This window comes from Excalfactoria chinensis, chromosome 4 (genome assembly GCF_039878825.1).
Source record: "Excalfactoria chinensis isolate bCotChi1 chromosome 4, bCotChi1.hap2, whole genome shotgun sequence".
In the NCBI taxonomy this organism is placed as follows: domain Eukaryota; kingdom Metazoa; phylum Chordata; class Aves; order Galliformes; family Phasianidae; genus Excalfactoria; species Excalfactoria chinensis.
In genome coordinates, this window is record NC_092828.1 from 50,290,005 (window position 1) to 50,308,719 (window position 18,715).

The window sequence follows — 18,715 nt, forward strand, 5'->3', positions numbered from 1 at the left end:
TACTGAGTGGCTATAAAAACACCAATTAAAAAGTCAGCTTGCTGAGAGAAGACTTACTCAATCAGAAAAGAAAAAAAATAAATCAACCAACCAAAACTCTGAACCACCAACTGGCTGAGGACAGATAACACCAACAAACAGAACAACTATATTTAAGACAGAAGAGACACTTCATGAAATAGCAGTGATTAAGCTAGAAGACAATTGGATGCATAAGGATACAAATGACCTTTTAAAGTCACTACAGAAAACTACAATTATCTCCAGACCTGTTATTGACAAGGTGGTAAGGGGAGCTAAATGCATTTCCTAGGGTCTGTTTTAGCAGTCCAGCATAGCACACATCATTCAGGAAAATATTCAGATGACTAATTTTAGTTTTGTACTAAAGCACAAACAAATTTCAAAATGTTGAATGGATTTTTTTTGTTCTTAGCAATATCTAACTGGAAACTACCTACTGAGACTGCTAACTGAGTAAGGACTTTATTGCTATGCTCCACCCCCTACCTATCTCCTCTTCAGGGATGAAATACATAAGTACTTTTTCAGGAGTAAATTTTTACTGCTTAAAGCGTAATAAAAAGAAACTATCTTTCCTAGCTCCATCATGTCCTTCAATACTGGCTTAACTTCAATCTGCTATTTAGAGAAATGAAAAGCAGTTGTTTAGAACTTTAATTATGACAAAAACTTCAGCCATTAGTTTTTGGCTTGTGAGAAGGCTCAAACACAGTTTTGAAAGTGCCACAATCAGTGAAGCCTTCCAGTTCAGAGCAAAGTTAGCTAAGGCAGTTGAGGTTTAATCTGAAGAAAGATAAGCCATCCTGTTCCTCTTTCTTAAAGATACTAAGAAATCCTGACTAATATTTATGCTGCAATACATGCTCCTAAATGAGTTGTTGTTGTTTTTTAAATGCCTCGCTTCAACAGGAAAGGGCTACTTGAAGAAGTATTCTTGACTGGCAAACCACGATAGTAGTTCTGTAACTACAAATCACAAATGTAAACTGAAGATTCAGGATTTCTTGATCATTTAACTCCTTCCTGAATCAGAGCTCATATTTACACCCACACCCAAATTCCGACCAAAATTTATGAGGACAATAAAGCCTTACATAAAAAAATCGTAATTTCCAAATAATCAAAAAGAAACATCCCTCTTGCAGCTGATCTGCATTCAGGCAGTACTCAAGATTTACAAGGTAATTTACACAGAAGACAGAAAACTTTCAACATTATAACAAAAATGTTACCTGAGGGAGGGCACCATAATTCCATATATAACCCTTGTGCGGAAAGATATTTGCCACATATCGAGGCTTGCCTTTCTTTGTATCTTGTTTAATGGGATTCAACGGCTCCTCAGTGGCAATCTAAGTAGATCATGAAAGACAAAGAGAAAGAGAGAACTGTAAAAGAAAAAGCAATTCATTCAGTATCCAACCATTTAGCTCCATCCCAGAGCATGTGCTAGTGGTTTGAGGAATATTAAGAGTCTGATGGTCCCCCTGTAAATCTCAAGGGTCATCTTCAAAAAGTTGCTTATTAAGGTTTTAAATAATGTTGGGAAGTATGCAAAGGAATTATTTCAAGAAGAGAAAGACATAAATTTATAAGGAGACTGCCACGGTCAATCAAATACTGAAAAGAATTTGCTCTTTATGGTACAATTTCAACAGAGATACACATAGTGGAACAATTTCTTCAGACAACAATAGGAGGAATTGTTCCACCATCATCACACCCACCCCCCAGCCACTGCTCTCCTACTGCATCCCTTATCTCCATCACTTCTAAGCAGACAAATGCTTTTTGGTAAGGACATGTTCTGTACAGGCACCACATGACAACTACATGTTAGGTTTGGAACAAATTAAATTAGCATTAGAAGGCATTCTTACACATGAAGTTGCACTCCTGGAAGGACTGAACTGATTATTACAGAACAGTTCATTACTGTCATAATCCTTATACAACCTCAAACATAAACCCAGCAGCCTATCACTTAATTCACTTGAACTGCCCTTCTGCCACTCCGCATAACAACTACGCTAGCTTGACTCACCTGGATGTTGTCATACTTACTAAGGGCTTTGAGCATGTGCTGGTTCAGGCCATACACAGCTTGTATGCATGGGCACACAGCCCTTAGTTCATATCCATTTTAAAACACCCTTGTAATTTAACTAAAACACCAAAAGCAAAGTCATCCTAAAGGAATTCAACCTGTTTGGGCCACAATGTCCTGTCAGTAATGTGCATTTATTCCACAAATAAGCCCTCCCACACTTATTTTCACACCGGATATCACTGCTTCTGGTCATAACTTAACAGGGAAGATGTGGAACTTGGGATTACAACAGAAGTGGAGTTCAGTTATGGTTTTTCTCAATATAAACTGAGGCAAAGAAGATTAAGTGACAAGTGGCAAGTGCCTCAGCTCCTCTGAACTTTCATGACTGAGTAGGACTAAGGCTAAGTGGTAAGACAGCATCCTGCAGCTCAGTGCTCTGGTGAGGTCTGCTGCAGGTATGAAGTATCAAGAATGTCAAGAATGAGCACCTGCAGAAGGGGAACAGAACTCCAGACTCAAGAGCTTTCTGTATTCACACTGGTAATGTCTGTATGCACAACTTCAAGTTAATATTTTAACAAAGAAAAAAATAGAAAATAAAGAGCAATCCACACTGATTAAACTCTGAATACTGGAACGCACCGCACCGTCATTACTTTCAGAAATACCTATATATTCAAGTATTTTTCTTAATTACCTCCATTTTTGCATTTGTCCAACGAGGCACTTCTACAACCATATTAAACAGGACCTAAAACAAAAACAATTAAAGAATTGAAAATAAAACCCACTTAACATTTAATATTTTTCAATAAAAGAAATTCTCTCCCGTGTGTTTAGCTGCAATATACAACAAATCTCACTGTAGCAGCTGCTTTTACTTAAGTACAATTTGTTTAGCTCCTCACAGTAATATTCAGCCTCCTCAGTTCATCCTTCACCTGTTCACCTCTGAGAATATGAATGAATAATGGAAATACACAGTGCTTCTTGTTCCACTACCAGTATCACTCTTCACACAATGCTCAATGAGCCCATAGAATGGTTCACCACAGGCAGTATTTTGTCCACTAGTCAAAAAAGCCTGAACATTTCTATAGGAAAGAATCAGCTACTTTCAAGCACTGGAAAGGACAATACATTATCTCACAACCACCACAAGGACTTATTTCTTCAGGTCTTTTTTTATGCCTTTTTTTTATTCTAATAAAAAAATAACTAGAAAACAACTAACAGCTACTGACGTTTCTGACTGTCAGTTAAATCTATCTGAAGCAAGGCACAATGAATCCAAAAGCAATGGCAGTGAAAGGATGCAGATACCTCATTTTACTCTAAGCCCTCTTCATAGTAGAAACAAAGTAAAAATTAAAAACGAGAAACAAAACAAAACCAAAACAACTAAGAAAAGCTCTAACTGCTGTAAGGTTTCCCCTTCTGAGGCTATCAGGGTTAAACACAGAGTTAAAGAGAACAGAGTATCAATCAACATGGGTAACTAGACCAAACCCAGTGATGCCTATGGTTATTTTCTCCATAAGTAATAATCCCAAATACCACATTACCTCTTCATATAAAAAGAAAACGTTGTGTTTTGTTAAATGGCACCAGATCAGAAAAGGTCAAAATATGTTCTTGAAGACATCTGTAGAAAACAATTAACTGACTGAAGAACTGTACTGACTCTTGAACTACACTACAAGTAAAGCTGTAGCAGACACTCAAATATTTGGATGTTTCCTATTTGCATGCTACAGCTGAGAAATATTACTCCTCAGAAGGGGTGGTCAGGCACTGGAATGGACTGCCCAGGGAGGTGGTGGAGTCGCCAACCCTGGGGGTGTTCAAGGAATGACTGGATGTTGTGTTAAGGGACGTGGTTTATTGGGAGCTATTGGAAACAGGTGAACAGTTGGACTGAATGATCTTTTAGGTCTTTTCCAACCTTGATGATTCTACGATTCTATGTTACAGCAAAAAAAATCCATTAGCGGGGCAATGCCACAGTCTAATTAAAGTCACCCCGATGGTTTTGTGATCTTTTCTCCTCAAAACTGGAATGCAGGAAGCGAGAAGGCAACTTTCACCATCACCCACCGTTTTTCCTATGAGACTACAAGTTATACAAAATCCTGATGGCAAATTCCAGAAGATTTAAATGAAATTTGCCATCTGTAAGTACTGTACCCATATTGTAATCAGTGGCATTTATGTACATAATTATTAGGTCATAATCAAGCACATTAAACAAGAGGAAAATGAAAAAAAAATAAAGGAGAATGATGCTCTAGATCACTTCCACAAAGCACACTTTATGTATATAAGCACAGATGTAACTGAGAAGCCCTCAAGGAGTTCAAAGACGTCAAGACTAAGGAAGCAGATGCAGAACAAAGAAATGTACATGCAGCAGCAGGTAAGGGCAAGGCTGGAAAACAGCCAAAGAAAGTTTGCACAACCATCTCAGAAACATTTGGAAAAAGAAATGCACAGCTTGGAAGCTGGTGCTGACAAGAAAGTGCCAGCAAGTGAAAGAACTGTTCTGACTGGTAACTACAGGCAGAAAAAAGACAAACTTCCCCTGCAGTTAAACACAGTGTCTCATCCTCCATGAAAATCTTGTGCTGTGAAGAATGACACTGCCTATTTTCCTCACCGCCTCAAGTACGACAACCTACAAATGCCGTCTGGAACTTCAACTGGTCCTCACCAGAACATTTCTCAGGACTGGATCACAGCTGGACCAAAGTGAACTGCAATTCTTCTCTCAAAAGGAATGACTTAGATTTGACTTGGCTTTAAGACCAGGCCTTCATAATTTGTGCTATCAGTCAAAAATGAATCGTCAGATCTTAAACATGACAGCCTGACAGATTAATTCATATACAAAAAACAAAAACCCAACCCCAGAAGTACTCTCACTAACACTACACTGCCACAAGCATTTACAAGAGACTAGTAACTTCATGCAGAGATTACCTTTAAAAATAAAGTTTTATTTATAGATCAATTACATTTTCCACAGTGATGAGGCAGAATTCACTGAAGTGGAAAGAGGACGTATTAGACAGTTTGACAGATGGAAAGGGAGAAGTATGTTTCTCTAGTTTGCGGTTTTTGTTTTGTTTTAAGGTTGTTTCTCTTTTTCCCTCTACTTTCCTACTGCCTTGTTTCCCTGCTTGCCTAAATGTCATCCAGGACTCCTTTTCCTTCACTCTTACACTATTCCACACCAGGCATCTATTCCCTCCATCCACTACAATGCTCTCCCTCAAGTCCTTGCTGCAGAACACTCCTCACCCCAGCTACAAACAGAAACATTGCAGGCATCACATGCCTCCACAGATTACCATCTGCATGTGCCATTCGGTGGTTAGCTTTGGCTGGTCAATGCATCTCGTAACTGATATTTTTATCGTTCATCAGTAAAACAAAAACCCACCTCAGGAAAAACCCACATGAGCAACAGAAAGACTGCTCCAACAGCCCATGGCACACCTTCCAATGAGAGAAAAAGAAATGCCAGAAGTTCATTTCTCATGAAGCAAAAACTACTGCTTCAGGAAGTTTAGCATTTAGTTGCCTTAACACGCCAGCAGTCAGCTGGTCTGCCTTTGAGATCACTGCTTGCCAAAGTCCAGATTTTATCTAGATTCAGAAAAAGGGAGAAAACTCAGAAGCCAGGGAAGGCGACCCTATAGAGCCCAGAGGGATGTTTAACCCAAGGTGTTGCGGAGCTTGTTTGACTTTGGGTTAATTTGAACTTTGGACATACGTTTGTACTTCTGCTCTATTATATCCAGAGGAGAGAAAGGGGAAAAAAAATCCATTTGCACAACATGGAAAGGTCAAATGGATATTTCCCAATTCCTAAAACTGAGTATGAAAATCATCAGAAAACTACATCAGAAAAAGAAACCAGCTAAAAAGAATCCTTTATTTTCTAAGGACAGTCAAACTATGTCACATAGGAATTCACATAGGATGTAAATAAGTGTTTACTTTAGTAGGGTGTTTTCTTCAACAAGGCTTGGCAACTTACTGCATTCATTTTGAATTAAACTGTTTTTAATGTAACAATCATTTCTACTTTATTATTTAACAGAGACAATAGGAACAGGGTGGGCTTTTTTCATTTAGTTTTGTTAGCTTTTTAAGCACAAAGTTAACAAGACACAGAAATAATCTTCAGAATGCTCTTACACGTGCTGAGAAAAGCAAGGAAAATACACACTGTTGTACTAATGTAAACGGCAGGACACTTGTCTCCACAGACGACTGATGGGCAGAAATTACTGCTGGCTCTGGTTGTATAGACTCTTATAGAAGATGGCTCCTTTTGGTCCAGGTTTGTTGTAACAAATTTGAATATCACAGGTCAGCAGAAAAGAAATTAAACACATTTCTGACACTATTTTTGCATCCCACCCTTCCGGATTCCCATTAATCATTCTCAGAAACGGTTTTTCTTCCTTGCCTAACTTTTGCCCCTCTTGCTCAACTATTTCATTTCTCAGTCTTCCTAAGTTCCTGTGTTGTGTATTTGAGGGGAGGGGTTTGAGTAGGTACAGTTGCGCTCAAGGATTGCAACATGTAATGCTCAACTGAAGCATCAGCTTATTTGAAGAAGCAGAGCAACCCATGCAGAACAAGAGTGACAAAATGAGAAATACGAAGAAGAGAAACTCAGTATAATCATTATCTTTTTAATATGCTCCTTAAGGCCTGACTGCCATTCACCATCAGTACTGCATGAGGTAAGCTGAAGATTACCGTTACGTTAGTCACTTTTATAGTAGAGTGCTTTAAAAAAATACACCTGAAGTATTGAAGGCTGCACTTCAGGGCTATTGACCCTCTTCATGGAGAAACTCAGAGCTCATAATACAGAGATAAGAAAAATATAGCCACGATTTTCATTTCTTTCTACTTGCTCATTTGCAGTCTTACAGGGATTCTCACCAGCAGCTTGCACTTGTGGACTAAGCAGAATGAAAAGTAGTCCAGCAGTCCAGCACTAGCGGTCTGAATAAAGGATGGTGTTTTCAATAACAAGAGTTTATGAGAATACAGAAAGAAAAACAAAGAGAAAAAAAAAAAAAAAGGGAAAAAAAAAAGGAAAAAAAAAAAAAAAGGAAAGTACAGACTGGCATGAAATATGACCAGAAATAAATGAAGAGAGGCTTGTTCATAAGACTCCCTGTGTTATAAGCATTCCTATGAGGCAACTGCCAATGAAAACAACAAACTACATATCAGTAGCATTTGGAGACCAAATACTGTACCTAAAAGAGAAGTCAGCAGAACTTTCCCAAGACAAGTTAATAGAACACCCACCAAAAAAGGAACATGGAGCACACTGTAAACATGCAGTGCCTTCAGGTTTTTCACAGTGTGCTTCCCTCATGTTAACGTGCAATGAAAACAGAGAACATCGCGGAAGAAATTTTATCCACAAATATATAAATGGTGATCAACTAGTTATCGCATATTCACCTGCACAACTACTCAAGATAGAAACCTGACAAAGATGCAATTAAAACCTCACATTTCAAGAAATTAGTTCTCTAAAGTCAAGTCTGACACGCTGACACTCTACCCCAATAAATTTACTGGACAGATGAGAGAAGACTAATAAATACAGAAGTAAGCTGCAAGAACACAAAGCAAAATGTGCAGCTACTGGAGAGATGCATAGAAAAAAGCCAGGCAACTTCACACATCAGGGTGAAACCTTCACAGATAATCTAATTTTGGAACACACAACTCTATACACATGTAATGGACCCATTACAGCCCAACTTACACACAACAAAAAGGTGTCTAACATGACTAAAAAAGGTTAGAGAAGCTGTATTTAAAAGAGAACATACAGCCAAAGTTTGCACCTGTATTATATGAGAAATGATTCCAGCTCTTCCCTGCTTACAGAACATACTGGCACTATAGTAAGACAACTCTGACACCACAAATGGGAACTCTGCTCCAAGCATCAGGCCTTCAATCTGACTGCCTATTCAGACTGCATGACAATGGTGATGGCTTCTAGTATCTCATCCCACTGCCTAATCTATCAAAAGGTTTTGCCTGACAGAAGGAATTCAACTTAAGTCCACAAAGGCATTCCAGCCTTGTGTAAGCCACAAAACACAACAAAACCAAACCTGTCTTACTTCTTTCTGCTATTTTTCAACTGCTCCAGTGGGTGTCTGCAAATTAGGAGTATAATTTCTGTGTGCTTGGACAGATTAAGGCCAATGTTTTAAATAAACCTTGGTATTTAGGAACACCTGGGTCCCCTGAATGAGATAAGGTGAATACCAAAGACATAGACAATAACAATGGATTAGAAACTCTTGCACTACAGCAAGGATGCAATGCTTCACAATAGTCTTGAAAAGAAAACTATGACCTCTTCAAACCTTCCTGCCAGACTTGCAAGACTCTCTACTGAACAGTCCATCCCAGACAGTTTTGACTGTAACCACAGTGGAAACATCCATCTGTTCAGACACAAATGTGAAACTTCTGATGTTTTTCAGCAAGGTTTACTCAGGAAGAGTGGATTCCAATTGCCTGCAATACTAAAGACAAAGCAGAGGTTCAGACAGCAGGCTGGCAACAGTTTTGGGACTGACGCTGAATATGTTTTCTTCCAACATAGCTTCCCCATGAAAGTAACTCCTTTTTAGTCTCTGAACAGTCAAAAGATCAGTTGTCAACAGCTGCAAAACTAAATTTAATAGAGAGAGATTTGGGAAGGTCTAAAACATTGCAAGAAAGAAGGGTTTCTTAGATTTAATACACAACTATCGCAGCTTTTCCCTTCAAACTAGAAGCTGAGACTGCAGAACAGCTAACAGACTTACAAGATGCGCATTCTTTTATCCTATAAACAGATTCCTATTTTTGAGACCTTCTTCCCTGTGTAAGAAATGCAAAGAACAATTTAAAGTTAGAGGGACTGAACAGACTCATGCAGAAATTTCATCTTTTTTCATTCTTAAACGTATTTATTAAGAACGACCCTGAGTCTTAAAGCAGAAGCATGAGATTTAACTTTGTTCCTAGGTAAAACAGAACTGTTACCTTTGAATTCTGGCCAAATGCAGCAAGGATCAACTCAGCACCCAATAACAACAGTAGCCTCTGCACCCCTAGACCAAGTTACAGAGTATAGTGCTTCAAAGGTCTCCAGAAAGCAGTACACAGCATTATATTTCTCAGTTTCTCTTTATGCCCTGATTAAGTTATACTTTCCCTGATCACAAGCTTGCAGAAATACATTTCTCCCCAGGCAAGGGTGACCTAGGCTGCTGAAGACTCCAATGAACATTGCTTTCCTGAACACAAAAATTCCTTTATTTTTTCTCTTCTCAGCTCCCAAACATGGTGAAAACAGGTTTTCTAAATGATTTGCATTCTCCCCTTTCACCACCTAAGCAAAGACCAAACAGATTTGGGAAGCCTACAGACTACATGCTCATTTGCCTACTCACATGAGGTGCTCAAAGACCAACATTTGCATTTGCCTTTGCTCCTTTTCCACAGCTGTATGCAACCACAGCCCAGAGTTCTCTCATAGTGAGATTTAACTGAAGCAGCTCTAGAGTCTACACTGGCCCAGAAAACAAAAGCTGCTCAGCTTCACAGGTTGGTTGGTTTGTTTGTTTTGCCCACAGAGTGATCCAGAGACAGGCAACCAGACATACAATTCTAAATGAACTACCAAACTTCCCATCACACAGACGGAACTTAAACACTGTACAAAACAGGGGCTGCAGTTTTGCCACCAGCAGATAAACTCTGTGGCACTAAGACCAATAACTAAGAATTCGCATCGCAAGAAGGTCGAGAAAGGCTATTAGGACATACTTCTCCTCATCAACTTATCAGGCAGGTATGATCCTACATCTACCAAATAGCACCTAAACTGGCACTGAGCAGCAGGAAACCCAGTAAGTGTAATGCAGCTTGAAGGTGGAAAAAATATATTGTGCAGGACTGTGTTGGGACTGTTGTATAGTACAGAAACAAGTGTATACCATGCCAGTTGTAAACCTGTACGAAGATATTTCAAACAGCTCTTTAACAATGCATGGATAGTTACAGTTATGCAATATGACTGGTCAAACAGATACTGAGAAGACAGAGGGGCACAGGAGAAAGAAGAAAGGACACTACTAACCCCGTGGCTGTCTTTGTTTATTCTACTGAACTTCTTCCCCTGCCAAGAAAAGCACTGACCAAAAAAAAAAAAGAAAAAAAAAGCTACTTTTTGGAAAGGACACTTGCATAAACAACTTTTCCACAGGAAAAGCTTGAATAGACCTGCCATGTTTCTTTGGGCTTCTCTAAGGCTCAGCTTTAATGCTGGTTAATACTGAACCACTAGCAAATGTGATTTTCTCTCTTTGGGCTTACTAGATGAGTACAGAAAATGCTACTTCAGGTGTAAAAAGCAGGAATAGTAATTCTGATTTCTGCCCTACGTACTTAGAATCTCTTAAGCTTTGTATATATACCAAAATTAACCCATGGTCAAAGCATCATGAATATTTCACTAAAGGAGGTATTTTAATGCAAATGCTTTTCCAAAAAGAAAAAATATCTACATTTAATAGTCATAATGAAACTTTGAGAGAGTGGTATAAAAGTGTTTGTCGTTGAGAATTAAAAGTAAGTATTTTTCTCCTGAAAGACTCGAACTATATTAACTATATTCAGTAAAAGATCACTTTGCAGAACAGCAAAATGATGTGAAGGAGGGAGAAGAAAAGAAAAGAAAAGAAAAGAAAAGAAAAGAAAAGAAAAGAAAAGAAAAGAAAAGAAAAGAAAAGAAAAGAAAAGAAAAGAAAAGAAAAGAAAAGAAAAGAAAAGAAAAGAAAAGAAAAGAAAAGAAAAGAAAAGAAAAGAAAAGAAGAGAAAAGAAGAGAAGGAGGGAAAAAAAAAGAAGAACCCAGCTGTACCTCATTTCCTGTAGTCTTTGACCTCTTTGCAGGAATCTCTTTATCCTATGAGGTAAGGGCAAATAAAAAACATTAGTGAGCAATAATGTATTCACATCAATACAGATTTTAATAGTTTTAAATGCAAATGAAACACTCTCTTTTATGTATAAAGGCATAAACAGTAGCTTTTAAAATAAGCTGTTGGTCCCACTTGATTGTGAAATTATAACCTTCCCAATGTTAACTGAGCAAAATAAAATACACGTGGACATATCCACTTCCTCTCTGCTATGCTTAGATTTAAAGCAGTAGTTTAAGCATCAGCTGTTTAAAACACATCAGTCATTCTTCTGCTCACTTGAAAAGAACAAAAACCAAAATAAAAAACAATATGGAAAATAGGCCTGGAGTTATCCACCATAAAATTAAGTTCACAAAGCTTAGATTAGAGGAGGCACAGAACATAACATGTAAGTCCTAGCCTCCTCATTTTGAAAAGAGGGTAAAAATAACATAGACCTTCACAACAACTCTTTTCTGGTGCTCACGTCGCACAGGAAGCGCCTTCCTTGCTCATACAGCCAAAATTAAAGGCTCTCTGTATTAATCAGTCTTCACTGTACTATAATTTAACCCAGAGAAAACTCATAAACCATAATCCATCCCTCCAAACCTTAAATTCTGGGAGCAGGGACAGCAAGGCCTCTAAAGAACATGCGGGTGAAAATGCCCCTTGATTTTATATTAATAGCACCCAGTCAACAGAGCATTTTAGTAATGACAGTTTAAATAATTCAGGAGATTGGTTCACTACTCAGACTGAGACTTCTGAACACACTATGGCTGTTGACTCATCTCACCACTCACGTCACCCATAGAGTCCCAGCAACAAATCAAGAAAACGGCCAAAACCTTCCCAACCTGTTTGTGTAACAAGTGTACCATAACAAGCAAACCTCAGTCTAAACCAAAGACTGTCAGTTCCCACTGGTGACATATAAAACAGGCGTTTCATTATTGCTATAATGAAACTCCAGGGAACGTGGCTAACAAGACGTGAAAGTGCTCAGCTGCACCTCATGCCTCGTAATTCTCTAAAGGTGCGATTACCACTTCTCTCTTGGGCATTATTGTTGGCTTCCAATTATAATCCTCCTCTTGGGAGTGAAAAAAAAAAATACACCAGAAGTCACATAAGTATGTGCTGTACATGTTCCACGGCAAGGAAATGCACGTTTAAATGCAGACATAGAAAAAATCCATTTTTTAAAATAACAATACAAAGTGAGTTCAAGAACCTGTGAACACAAACTTTAAGCACAGAGAATTACCACATGATACTGAGAGTACTGGTTCTCCCTACCCTCTGTCACCTGGAGCCTTAAAAGGACAAGCAGCTTATTCACACAGTTATGAGGCTTCAGTACAAATTACTTAACTTCACTGAGAAAATGAGGTGGAGTTATCTTGCTTACATTACTTTTCAGACTGGATTAATATGCCTCTTTTGGAGCTACAGACTTGTCTCTTAATTGTTTAAAAAAAAATTCCCATTTAAATGTGCATTTATATCTCTTATATAGAGAGATATAAATATAATATTTATATATATTTATATCTCTCTATATAAGAGATATAAATCATAGAATCATAGAATTACCCAGGTTGGAAAAGACCTTGAAGATCATCAAGTCCAACCGCAGCCTAACCAGTACCCCATCTCTAAAAAAACCTCTGCTAAATCATATCCCTGAGTACCACATCCAAACGGCTCTTAAGCACACCCAGGGACGGCAATTCAACCACCTCCCTGGGGAGCCTATTCCAGTACCTAACTACCCTTTCTGTAAAGAAGTTCTTCCTAATATCCAACCTAAACTTGCCCTGGCAAAACTTGAGGCCATTTCCCCTCGTCCTGTCACTTGTCACGCACATATATACTCTATATAATGCACATATATACTCTATATTATATACTCCATGTAAGAGTGCTCAAAGCAAAAGTATATACCTCTTTGGATCCAGCAAAGAGTGGAATATCATGAAACGGGGAAATGTATTTACCATCTGCATTCTCTGAAAAATAAAACAATGAAGTAACATTATAAATCTAGATATGAATGCTGTAAGATGTCTGCACTGATAATGACTATTATGCATTATAAAAATCTATGATATGACAACATATACATCAATTAAACCTCTTTGTGAAGTTTAATTCCAAAGACTGAAAAAACAAGCTACTTGCAGGACAACGTATTTGATTCTTTGACACTGACTTACTGGAACCAGAATTACTGCTTTAGTATTCAATACCACACTTCTCTTTTCTGACTAGCTGGCAATACAAGCTATGGAAAGATGAGAAGATCCTTTCCTTGTCTTTTCCTTTCCTTCCTGGCAATACACAGCCATTAAAAGAGGAAAAAAAAAAAGGTGTGGAATACCAAGGGAACCTCAGAGTGATCAGTGAATCTCCATGGGCTTCTAGTAGTATAGCCCTAATGACTTCACTGTATTTCTAGTGAGCTAAATTTCACAATCACAAAGAGAAAATTCTTCAACATGCTGAAATCTGACAAAGAGAATATACAAGAGATGGTATAACCACTCAGGCCCTACATATGAAACATGGTACCTCAAATCCTGCAAAAATTGACATTACCTTAATGGAGGCCTAGTCTGCACCTCAGCCTTGTTTCCACTGTAAAAAGGAACAGAATTTACCAGAGTAAACACTGAAGTATTTCAAATCACTTGGGAAACTCTTCGACACACCAAAGCCCAAGCCCAAACATAAACAGAAACATATAATAATAAGTTTATGTGTAATACAAGGCATTAACACTAATCTCAAGGAGTTCCTCCTTTGTTAGCACTCCTCTTTATGGTAAATGGAAACACAAAAGTCTTTACTTAGGTCTGGATTGTACTTTGACCACCTCAACAAGGAGGAGCATATGCTAGCTGTTTTTCATAGAATAGCTTAGGTTGGAAGGGATGTTAAAGATTGTGTACCCTGTTGGGAGCAGGGCTGCCACCCACTAGATCTGGCTGATCAACAGTCCATCCAACCTGGCCACAATCTCCTCCAGGGATGGGACACCCACAGCTCTAGGCAGCCTGCTGCATCACCTCACTCCTCTGAGTAAAGAATTTCTTCCTAGCACGTAACTAAAATTTCCCCTCTTTCAGTTTTAAGCCATTCTCCCTTATCCTATTGGTATCGAGCTGTGTCAAAAGTCACTCCCTCTCCTGCCTGAGTAGGATTAAGGTGCAATGAAGTCTCCCTGGAATCTTCTCCAAGCGCAACAACCTAAACTTTCTAGGCCTATCTTAGTAGGAAAGGTGCTCCAGCCTTTTGATCATCCTTGTGGCCCTCCTCTGGACCTGCTCCAACAGCTCCGCATAATTCTTGTACTGGGGGATCCCAGGCTCAGACACAGTACCCCAGATGGACCTCAGAAGGTCAGAGCAGAGAGTCAATACACCTCCCTCGTCCTGCTGGCAACTCTTGGAAGTCTCCCAGATCATCCTCCTAATTAAAGCAAAGTTTAGCAGCAGGCTGCTCGCTTCCACTGACTGACGTGACTTGCAGCTCCTTGGGGACTGAGCACAAGAGTGCTGCCCACAGGGCACATGGTGACATGGTAGATGTAATTCCTGAGAAGCTGACAAACCAAAGACGTACATAACAGCAAAGTGCTGCATGGTCACCTTTGTTAGCGACTTGTGCAATGCTGAAGCCCCCACTACATAATGGGAGGCCTCCTGGAGTCCTGCCCGCGCTCTCCCAGTGCCACCGTGCTGCTGCTCAGGCTGCAGCCCCGTCTTTTGGATGCCAGCCTCTCCACAGCATGACGTCTCCAGGAGGGCTGGCCAGGCCACAGCGTACAGGCAGTACTCCCATAGAGCTGACACAGCGCTGACGCGAGGCCCCTTCGGCCAAGCCTATCCTTAGGCTCCCAGGGGCTCCATATGCCCCAGCACCCCCACACCGTTCGGGGAGCTTTTCAGCGCCCGTGCTGCACACTCCGGCCCGGAGGACTGTGCAGGTCCAGCATTTCCTCTACAAGGCAAATCTGCCGGGAAATCACCTCACTTTCCACGCAAATCGCCCCCTCGGGTAGGGGGCAGACCCGGAGGCGAACACTCCAGCGGCCCGAGTAGGCCACAGCGGGAGCGGCAGGCCGCTGCCGCCTTTCCCCGCCGTGCCCCGTCCCGAGGCGGAGAAGGAGGGGGTTACCGGTCCCCGGGGGCTGCTACTTACTAAAGTAGAGGCGGTAATCGGGAGAGTTGGGCCTCCCCCGCTGCTCCGTGCCGTAGCGGGCCATGGCGCTGAGGTAGCGGCCCGGCGGCCACCCCCACCCCCGCGCCGCAAGCAGCCGCCCCAGCCCCGGCAGCGCACGCATGATGGCTGCGACCGCCTCCCTCCCCTTCCTGCGGCCGCCGGGCCTGCGCCGCACCGGCCTCCTGCCCCCTGCCCCGGCTGTCCCCAGCGGTCCCTGCCCCCAGGCACGGCACGGCCCGTCACGGCAGACCGGGTACTGCTGCGATAGGGCCAGCTCTCCTCCTGCCGCACCGGTGGGGACGAAGAGCAGCAGTCCGTACTGTGCTGCCGCCTGTGGGGAGGCGCGGCTCTCAGCCCCGAGAGGCCCAAGATGGCGGTCTGCCTGGAGGCAGCAGTTGCCGCCGGGCACAAACTCTGCCCCCGTTTCCCTGTGGGTCCATGAGATGGCGGCTGCTTGGCCCCAGCCCTGGGAGAAGGGAGGAAATAGGGGCATGGAAGGAGTGGTCCCATGGCAGGTTTGTCAGCCCCAGCAGAGGTGTGATGACTGCCATCCTGCCCTCTTTGTGGCAATAAAGTGTTCTCAGCACACGGCTCCCACTCCCAAGCCAGGGTAGCTGGGCAGCTAGCACTGGTTCGCACAGATAGATAACACTTGTTATATTGAGCTTTGCTGACACATAAATTAGATTATCATCTGTATTCACGTGTTACCGGTTTTGTATTCCTCTGCGGGTGATGTTTCCTGCAGCATTGGTGGCTTTGAATTTGGGTCCCTTTCCCTACATCCTCAAGGAGAGTTACAGATGGATTTATCCATGGATACAGGTGGCAGTTCTTGGGACGTTGCTTCTTCAAACATTCCTGAGAAGGGACATTGCTGCTTGTGTTTCACTGATGGAGAAGCAGGCAGAACAATTAATGTTACTGTTGTCACCGTTCAATCTCGAGCAAGTCATCTGTGGTGGTCAATATCAGATTTGGATTTAAACTCTGATCTGAATTACATTGGAAGATTTGTGCAGGATAACTGCATATTTCCTTGGTTATTTTACATGGTATTTTAAATGTTAATGTGGTGCATCGGGTCCCTCAGTTGGTTCAGCACAGAGCAGGGGAGACTGAGGGGAGGCCTCATGGAGGCTCACAGGGAGCAGAGGGGCAGAGAGCTCTGCTCTCTGGGGACAGAGATTTGGCCTGGGGACAGCATGGAGCTGTGTCATGGGAGGGATGGGATGCTAGGAAAAGGTTCTTCAACCGAGGGTGGTGGGCATGGCATAGGCTCCCCATGCCAGTGGGCATGGTCCTGAGCTGCTGGAGTTCAAGGAGCATTTGGACTATGCTCTCAGCCATAGGGTTTGGGTTTTTGGGTGGTCCTGTGTGGAGCCAGGAGCTGGATTCAATGATCCTGTTCGGTCCCTTCCAACTCAGGATATTCTTCTATGATTCATCTTATGTGTGCTGGTAGGTGCGTTTTTCATGACCGTGAGGGCTCTGATAAAAAGCTGTGATCTCCTTTCTTCTCTCTCTTTTTCTTTTCCACTTTTTTTTCTTGTGTGTGTGTGTTATTGTGTGCCATTGTTTGCTAAATTTGTCACAACAGTCTTATCTTCCGGAGAGCAGAGGGGGTCAAGGAGTAGAACAATTACCCATATCCACAGAAGCCGCTAAATAGTTGTTGATGTCTTACCAGAGGTGTTGGCATCTTTCTTCCCCGGGTTCACCAAATGCAAGGCTTTCCAGGGTAACCTTCACTCTTGGACACTTGGGGGTCTGTTTGAAGTTCTTTGTGTTTTGAGTTTGTAAGGAGGTGAGTCATCCATTTTTCATGCGGGGGAAAAATAAACCCAAAACAAAACAACGGTAGAGAATCTTCTCCATTATATATGTGTGTGTATATATATACATACATACATATATATATATAATCTGTTCTGCATTTTCTTTGAGTTAGCCTGCTACTGAAACAGACAAGGTAAAAAAACAGACATATGCCATGCGCCCCACCTCCCACCCCTGCTTGGGTCTGGGGAATCTGGGCTTTGATTGTGGAAGTTCAGAGCCATTGAAAAATCATTGACTGAGTGCGCATGCAGTATTTTTACATTTACAATGTTGGTATTTGGGTGTAGTGTTGTCCTAGGAGGAACCCAACATATTTATCGCTCCATACAAGCGGGGAAGTAAAATACACAGCTGTGGTCAAGAGCTGCTGTAAGATGCATGAATTCTGAGTGCAGAGTTCTCCTTTGTCGTGTGAGGTCTTATCTGAACACTTGGAATTTATGAAATATAAATGAGTTTCTATGCAGGCTCTTTTTGGGTGAATAAAAAGATGCCGTTCTGTTACTTCGCAATGGTGAAAGATACGGTAGAAAAACATGGGCAAGTCCTATTAACACTACCAGAGCAGAGGACCTATTGTTTTAATACTCCAATGTATCAAAAATTATTCTAATACTACAGAAGTAACGATAAGAAAGCCCCAAACAGAACTGACAGTGTTTCTTAGTATTATACATTACATGACACATGACAGAAGTATGCACAGATTTGGGTGATGCTGCAGCTTCCTTACTTAACATTATTGAATCTTTGAAGCAAATTCATGTTTTGATTCTTGTATTTAGATAACGCAAACTCTCTAAAATTACTAAAGCTTTTACAGCTGAGGTCTTTCTTTCACATGTTTTTATTCCCAAGCATTTTATATCCAAACCCTTAATATATTGGGTCAGCAAAAGGTATGTATAGGACTGATCCCATTCATTGACCTTGAAACAGGTCTCACTGAAAGTCGGTGAAAATATTGCTATTTATTTCAACGGAGTTAGAAGCAGGTCCATAAGACTTAAGTAGGGTTTACATGGTACTTAGGTTTTATGCTTGCCCCCTCCACAGGGGTGAATCTCATTCCACCAGAATGCCACTGGTGTATAGCAAAAACTCAGCAGCAGTGTAATCACCTAAGCCTGAAGGACATCCTTCCTTTAACAGTTTATACTTGGCACTGTACGTTTATATATATATATATGCATTATGATACTGTGCAAATGTTTTATGTGGTTTTTTTTTTCTTTTTCTAACCATGTTTTTAATTACGCTGCCTGTAACGAAGTGTAGGATTCCTGTGCCAGATTAACATGGCCGTGAGTAGGCAGGGTGTCTCTTGGCAGTGGATGCTGCTGGCCAGGCAGGCATGCCACCGCTTTGCTGGACTTCTGCCTAGAATGTGGTGTCCTCGAGAGGTGAGGATCCATGGCTGTGTCAAGCTCTGTCACAGAAGCCTGTTCCTTCCTTCCTAGACATCAGTGCTCTGTTCATTTCAAGCCCCACAAAGCAGAGATTTTTAGTCTACAGGGAGTCCCACCAAAACTTGTTTGAAACTTGATTTTTTTT

The 18,715-nt window shown here is 41.2% G+C and overlaps 1 protein-coding gene across 1 annotated transcript in view; it reads right to left on the bottom strand.

Moving 5' to 3' along the window:
* Positions 1–15,463, bottom strand: part of PPA2 (inorganic pyrophosphatase 2) — a 35,352-nt gene extending 19,889 nt beyond the window's left edge. The window contains exons 1-5 of the mRNA XM_072335700.1: positions 15,299–15,463; positions 13,040–13,104; positions 11,047–11,091; positions 2,775–2,828; positions 1,257–1,376 (exon numbers count right to left, since the gene is read on the bottom strand). Of these exons, the coding sequence (XP_072191801.1) occupies positions 1,257–1,376; positions 2,775–2,828; positions 11,047–11,091; positions 13,040–13,104; positions 15,299–15,440 (426 nt within the window). The 5' untranslated portion in view covers positions 15,441–15,463. The remainder of the gene's footprint in view (positions 1–1,256; positions 1,377–2,774; positions 2,829–11,046; positions 11,092–13,039; positions 13,105–15,298) is intronic.
* Between the last annotated feature and the right edge of the window lie 3,252 nt (positions 15,464–18,715).